Genomic DNA, 7621 nt, shown 5'->3' on the forward strand with positions numbered 1-7621 from the left:
ACACACACACATATATATATATATATATATATATATATATATATATACACACACACACACACTACTGTCTCTCAAGTTATGTCTAGAAAGGAGGGGCTTGATTTTTGACAGGCGCCTCAGCTGAAAGAAAGAGGACTTAACCACGTTGTTGACATGGCAGTGAAGTTTCAGGCAGGGGTCCATTTTCACTCCTAAATTTGTAATAATAGATTTTTCATATGGGGCCAAAGAGGAAAAAAAATCAAAGATGGGGAAACTGCTGGGACCACAGGATTTAAAGACCATAACCGCAGTCTTTTTTCATTAAAATGGAGGAAATTAAGTGCCATCCATCCTCTGATGTCAAATGAACAAAACATAAGATTGACCAGTCTTTTCTAAACTTTAAATTTGTTGACACAGGATCGACTGAAACAGGGTCGGTGTTTCAGTCGTGCTCGTCAGGTTTGTATGGTCCAGATGTCTGTCAGATGTCTGTTAATGAAACCTTAAAACTTTTTTTTTTTTTTTAAGTGCTTCATGAAGCTCCACATGCCCGTCATTACCATCAATATATGCATTATATGCTTGACATACATTTTAACTATACGTGGTTTTAATGTGCAACAAATTGTCAAATTATTTGAATATGGAACTGGACAACCAATAATAGCTTTTTTTTTTTTAAAGTTGCATTAACTACCCAAATATATCTAGCAATTTCACATATAACCACAGACTTTCATTGGTTTAAATTAGTATTTATTGTTTTATGTTCATAGGACCCCCTCTGAGACTTAAAAACACTGGGTGGGTTGGCACCACCTTTATAAAACAAGCGAAATGTGGCATTTGAGCATCTCTTTACTGAAATCTGCAGCAAGTTTTTATTTGATCTATTTTTTTCCTAAAAGAAATAGTTCATGATTATTAGTGTAGCAGAAATAAAAAAAAAGGACTCTGAATGGTAAAGCACCGACACATATCAACATTTGCTGCTATTCTGTGAAGAAACTACACCCAACAACACAGTTCCACATGAGACCTGTTGCTTATGAAAGCTGCAGATAAATATAAAGGCATATACTGCGAGTCAGTCTCAGTCCCTCCTGATGTTACACAGTAATGGATGCTAACAATATTAACAGGTGTCTGAAGGCTCGTGGGTGGCAGGAAGTGCAGTGTTGATAGATCAGATCTTCCCGGGGTCTTCTTTGAGTGTGACTGTTCTGTTAAAGATGAGCTGCAGAAACAGATTACAGCTGTAAGCTGGTGATTGGATCAGATTAAATGTCTTTTTGATATTTTTTTTACCTTGTCAGCAGTGCTGTCAGGATCCAGTGAAAAGTAACCAACTCTTTCAAACTGGAACTTGTCAAAAACTTTTGCTCCCTTGACCGATGTGTCCACTAAGGCATCACGGATCACCTGCAGGGAATTCTGAATGACAAGAAAAAAGGAAATGACCACAAGCCGCATCCCAGTCGATCTAAACGCTTCTGCTTTAGAAAGTCCCAAGCACTCACGGGGTTGATATCGCTCAGGAAGCCGTCGGGCACTTCAGATGGATCCTCTGGATGTTTGTGCAAGAAGCTGCAAAGCAAGTGATTCGTCTCGTTTAGATTTGAAACAGACGGTTAGCTGTGAACGAGCCTCGGTGCTTTTCACTTACAGTCTTTCATAGAGACGCACTTCACACACCAGCGGCTGGCTGACCCAGTGGATGAAAGCCTTTGGCTTGTCTGCAGACTCGGAGCTGCAACAGGTCACCTCCAGTTCCACCACGTTACCCCGACAGTCCTGACAACCAGAGCGGGGGGAAGCAGGAAATGGAATGTGTGAATCGGGTGCGAGTCCTTTAAAATACCGTCATATTTTGAATAAATTTAAAAAAGTGAAAACGGGAGTTTTAACAAACAAAAGTCTGGCACAAATTTATAATTTATTTATAGGGGCCAAGACAGGGTAGAGGTAGGGCAGCCGAGCGGGGACCCAAAAGTCCCAGGTTCGATCCCCAGCCATTCCCACATGTCGTGATGTCTCTGAGCAAGACACCTAATCCTCAACTGTTCCCCGGGCGCCTACATAGCTGCCCGCTGCTCCACCTGGGTGCGTCTCAGGTGTGATGGATTAAATGCAGAGAACTAATTTCATCATTGTATAGAAACATACAACGATGACAACACATAGCACTTATTATATATAATTTTAGAAAAGTAATTTCATCTTTGTCATTAGAAGATATTTGAGTGAAAGGACTTTGAATCTTACCTTGATGACCTTCTGAACAGCGATGACATACCCAGCATGCCTCAGGCCAACAGGCTGTTCTGGAGTCAGTCGCTTGTAGCCCTTCTCCATCACCTGAGAAGAGGGGGCAGGTCATGATTCAGTTTGTTTTCCTGTCCACAAATATGTTTGTGTGTCCTGTTGTTTTTATCTCTAACCTCTCTGAAGTCGCTCTGTTCAATGAAGATCGTGTTCGTCAACGGAACTGTGTGGGTGCCCTTCGCCTCGTCGGCAGGGAAGTTTGGTACCCGAACATCAGTCTATGATTGGAAGACAACAGAAGGATGAGTTGGAGCGAGTTGGAGCGAGTGCGCGCGACGCAAAGAGAAAACAAAGGAATGAGTGTGGCGTGTGTGCAAACCTTGGCGTTCTGAGGAAGGTTAGTTATGGTGACTTTGAGCGGCTCCAGCACCGCCATGACTCGAGGAGCAGAGTCGTTCAGCACGTCCCTCACACACGACTCCAGCAGGTGGGGCTCGGTCGTTGTCTGGGAAACAGTGACACCCACCTGCAAGAGGGGCGATGCATCGTCATGCAACTGGGTCGTCACATTTCAGTACATTATTCTGTTCACTCTGCATACCCGAGCACAGAAGTTATTGATCGCCTCTGCAGGGAAACCTCTTCTCCTTAGAGCAGTCAGTGTGAAGAGTCTGGGATCATCCCAGTCTCTGCAAACAGAAACATCCATTACAGACATAAAAATCTGTGTGGATATATCAAAACGTGTAAAACATACAAGTGCTCATGGTAAAAATGGAGACTCAAACAAGAGTACCACATATGGCACATTATATCTCTCCAATCTAAATATAAACAAATTTAACTAAACTATAGTAGTAGGTGAGAAAATTTAACAATGAAAATCACACGATTCAATGGAAGACTCGATCTGAATTTTTCAGATTTAAAACCTGCCCAATCCTTTTTATGGTGATGCAGGAGCAGTGATTTAAACACTGGAGTTGCTTCTGACTACAGTAGTCCCTCGTTTATCATGGGGGCTCCTTTGTGCAAGGAGGAACAGGAGGTCCACTGCCAGGGCCCTAAAAAATGACCTCCAGCAGGCCACTAATGTGCATGTTTCCACTCAAACTGTCAGAAACAGACTCCATGAGGGTGGTATGAGGGCCCGACGTCCACATATAGGGCCTGTGCTTACAGCCCAACACCGTGCAGGATGATTGGCGTTTGCTAGGGAACACCAAAATTGGCAGATTCGCCATTGGCACCTTGTGCTCAGATGAAATTGGGTTCATATTGAGCACATGTGACAGACGTGACAGAGTCTGGAGACATCGTGGAGAACACTATGCTGCCTGCAACAACCTCCAGCATGACCGGTTTGGTGGTGGGTCAGTCACGGTGTGGGGAGACATTTCTTTGGATGGCCGCACAGCCCTCCATGTGCTAGCCAGAGGTGCCCTGACTGCCATAAAGTACCAGGATGAGATCTTCAGCCCCACTGTGAGACCATATGCTGGTGCAGTGGGCCCTGGGTTCCTTCTTATGCATGACAATGCTAGGCCTCATGTGGCCTAAGTGTGTCAGCAGTTCCTGCATGATGAGGGCATTAAATGAACCGGCCTGCCCATTCCCCAGACCTGAATCCAACCGAGCACATCTGGGACATCGTGTTTCGGTCAATCCACCAAGGCCACATCGCACCACAGACTGTTCAGGAGCTAACTGATGCTCTAATCCAGGGCTGGGAAGAGATCCCTCAGGAGAACATCTGCCATCTCATCAGGAGCATGCCCAGGTGTTGTTGGGAGGTTATACAGGCACGTGGAGGCCACACACACACTGAGCCTCATTTAGACTTGTCTTGAATATTCACTGATGTTGAATCAGCGTGTCATGTTATTTTCCACTTTCACATCGAGTATGAATCCAAATCTACATCTCCATGGTGTAATAATTTTGATTTAATTGATAATTTTTGTGTTATTTTCTTCTCAATCAATTCCACTGTGCTAATAATAAAGTTTGTCGATGAGAATATCTGGCTCAGCTGCTCTCAGCCACCTGCATGTGTTCTTGGCCACGCCCACTTTTTAACTCTGCACTGGGAACAGCTGATCAGCTGCAGGAGGAAGCTTATCCTGTGGGCTGCACAGAGGTACAGCTGGTGCTAAATAATTTAAAATAATTTATTTTAAATAAAAATTCCATGCTGATCATGCCGCTCATCCATCAATCAGTGTATCATGTCCAATCTTGGTTTGAAAAACCGCGATAGAGCGAGTCCACGAAAAACGAACCACGAAGTAGCGAGGGCCTACTGCAATGGCAAACTATTGCACATTATAAATTTGGGGTAAATTGTAGGATGACAATGTGAAGTAATGTTTAGATACTTATCACAGATTTGATTCTTTACCTGACAACATTGGTCTCAACCAGTTTGATGATCTTCCTCTTGGACACAACAGTGTAGGTGAGGTTCAAGCGTCCGTATTCCCACTGAACTGGGCAGTACAAATCCAGAGCATTGCACAGCCAGTAATAAGATGAACGTCTGAAGAAGAATGAAAAAAACATCATCGTGCATCTTGTTTCAAACACATGTTCAAATGCAGTTTATACACGGATCACGTAATGCATTTATACCTGGCTTGAAACTCTTTAGTGCACAGTGAGTGAGTGATGTTTTCAATAGAGTCACACAGACAGTGGGTGTAGTCGTAAGTGGGGTAGATGCACCTTAAAATAAAAAAGGAAAATGTTATTTTGCAGTCAGAATTACATTTTTTTTTTTGATAAAGGTAAATGATAAAAAGTACAACAGCTCCGATTTTCCCACCATTCATCTCCTGTTCGATGATGAGGCGTGTACTTGATTCGATACGCCACAGGGTCCATCTTCCCATCTTCCATGACCATCTTCATCCTTAGCGTGACCTCTCCCTCGGCAAACATGCCCTTCCTCATCCTCTCGAACAACACCAGCGACTCTTCGACGGGCCGGTCTCTCCAGGGAGACAGAGGAACGTTATAGCCTTTCAGCTCCTCGCCCTTCTGATGGCACACGTACGCATGACCCCTGAGAGAAGACAAACAAGTTCGCCATCAGAAATCAATACGCGTTTCAATGCAAACCCATGCTGTGCATCGTGCGGCGCCACGCACCTGCGGATAAGATCCACAGCGAGGTCGTAGAGTTTCTGAAAGTGGTCCGACGCATGTGTGACGGCGTAAGGTTCGTAGCCTGAGGGAGAATAGCAGCACTGATAAGGAGCAGGATTCATGAAGGCAGCATGGCAACACCACGATCAGATAAAAGTCAGTTACGCTCACCCAGCCACTCCACCATGTCTTTGATGGCAGTGAAGTACTTTTCTTCCTCCTTCTCTGGATTGGTGTCATCATACCTCAAGAAACAGATTCCGTTGTTTGCCTACAGGAAGGATCAAGAACAAGAAGAAGGTAAACAACTTTACAATAGGAAAATACCAATATATATATATACCAGTACCTTTGCATAACCAAAATTGAAGTTAATGGCTTTGGCATGTCCAATGTGAAGGATACCGTTGGGCTCAGGTGGAAAACGAGTGCGGATCTAAAGGAGGTAAAATGAAAAAATAAAAATGAATAACGGAGAAAATATCCAAGCAAGACTTGGTTTAAACACTTCTAAAAGTTTGTACCTGTTCACCAGTGAACTCCAAGTGCTTCTTAAGCAGGTCCATTGTGTTTGGTGTGACAACGTAACCCTCCGTTTTATAATTTTCTCCTGCATCAGAAACAGAAACAAAGATGAAAGAGCAGAACGAGAGTCAAGATGTTTATACACAAATTTTACAACCAGCGCTGAAGAATGGCTGTGTGTCTCAAAACATCCAAATCAAGGTTCTTTATCGTCACATGCGCCACATGTGGCACATGAGGCGGAACAAAATTGTGTACTCAAGGTCCCAGTTACATCCAAAAATAGCAAAAATATAAATTGTAAAAGAAACTGTAATAAGATCTAAGATATAAACTAAAGAAATACGCCAAACACTAGAAGTGCAAAACAATACGCCGAACAACAGCAGCACGAACATGAGTCTGTGTGAGCAGATGAGTACAAATGAACACAGCAGCATGAAATAATCAGCAGCATGAGATCAGCAGCACATATCACCATCAAAGTGGCATTACAGTGATTTTTTTTCCTGATTAGGGATTTATGAGTCCAACAGCTTCAGGGTAGAAGGTGTTCCTCAGTCTACAGTGGTTCTGCACAATCATCCCGTGTGGAAAAAATGAACAAAACAAGTACAATACCCCCCCCACACACACACAGAAACAACACAACTGCAAGCTATGATGAGCATCCATGTCTGCGTATGAAGATACATCTTCAATCAAAACTAATGTTGAAAATAAAAAAATGTTCAAAGTTTCTTGTCATTCACATCACATGTGGTACATGAGGTGGAACAAAATTGTGAACTCAAGGTCCCAGTTACATCCAAAAATAGCAAAAACATACAGTATAAAAAGAAGCAGTACACAAGTATCTAAGACATACACTAAACACTAATGATGTAAAATAATATGGTCTATTAAACAGCAGCAGCAAAAAACCAACTAAAACAACTTGTTCATTCAGTTTTTAATCCTAGATTTACTCCAGTTAGGCGAGTTTAATATGCCCAGGCTTTAAAACCACCTTGGTTTTATTTAAACACGCCAAACAGCCTGTTCTGCAATTGTTGTACATTGAACCTGGATGCATGAGAACACATTAACCTCATCAGTTCATGCGCTACACTGAACACGCTGTCGGAGAGACCGTTCCCTCAAACAGATCTGATGTTGATTAAAGAAAATAAACATAAAAAGCACAAACGGGGTTATGCACAACATAAACAAGACAGTCGTTCAATAAAGCGTCTGACATTCCTGTCTTGGCTTGCTTGACCCGTCTAAAAGTCACTTGATGTTTGGTCGTTTGTTTCGTCCCACCTGGTTTATGGAACTTCAGCGCCTCTCCTCTGAGCTGCTCCATAAGAGACTTCCCCTCCCCAGAAATCACTTCACCTTAAATGACAAAGTTTCACAGATACATCGAAATGCTGCAAAAGTTGAATAAAGTTAGTCGGGTTTATCTTCTGCTCACCATTCGCTGCCACTTCCTCTTTCTTTACCTTTACATCATTTTCTGAAACTTTTAGTTTCTGTGGCTGCAGTAAATACAAAAGGAACAGTTAAAACACTGAAACTGTGAGTTACACCGCAGCTTAATCCTAAACTCTCCATAACTTGAACTGACCTAAAAGTACCTTTAAGTAAAACACTCAATACATAGGTTTACACACACACACACACACACACACACACACACACACACACACACACA

General features: G+C 42.8%; 1 protein-coding gene across 1 annotated transcript in view; it reads right to left on the reverse strand.

Annotated features, from left to right (window-relative positions):
* Positions 1–743: 743 nt before the first annotated feature.
* qars1 (glutaminyl-tRNA synthetase 1) overlaps positions 744–7621 on the reverse strand; it is an 8527-nt gene continuing 1649 nt past the window's right edge. The window contains exons 7-23 of the mRNA XM_037683951.1: positions 7382–7445; positions 7228–7302; positions 5922–6007; positions 5747–5833; positions 5569–5668; positions 5401–5479; positions 5075–5314; positions 4882–4974; positions 4652–4789; positions 2852–2939; positions 2630–2776; positions 2427–2528; positions 2251–2343; positions 1652–1779; positions 1506–1572; positions 1294–1419; positions 744–1222 (exon numbers count right to left, since the gene is read on the reverse strand). Of these exons, the coding sequence (XP_037539879.1) occupies positions 1172–1222; positions 1294–1419; positions 1506–1572; positions 1652–1779; positions 2251–2343; positions 2427–2528; positions 2630–2776; positions 2852–2939; positions 4652–4789; positions 4882–4974; positions 5075–5314; positions 5401–5479; positions 5569–5668; positions 5747–5833; positions 5922–6007; positions 7228–7302; positions 7382–7445 (1764 nt within the window). The 3' untranslated portion in view covers positions 744–1171. The remainder of the gene's footprint in view (positions 1223–1293; positions 1420–1505; positions 1573–1651; positions 1780–2250; positions 2344–2426; positions 2529–2629; positions 2777–2851; positions 2940–4651; positions 4790–4881; positions 4975–5074; positions 5315–5400; positions 5480–5568; positions 5669–5746; positions 5834–5921; positions 6008–7227; positions 7303–7381; positions 7446–7621) is intronic.

Source organism: Nematolebias whitei, chromosome 11 (assembly GCF_014905685.2).
Source record: "Nematolebias whitei isolate Nwh7 chromosome 11, NemWhi1, whole genome shotgun sequence".
Lineage (NCBI taxonomy): Eukaryota > Metazoa > Chordata > Actinopteri > Cyprinodontiformes > Rivulidae > Nematolebias > Nematolebias whitei.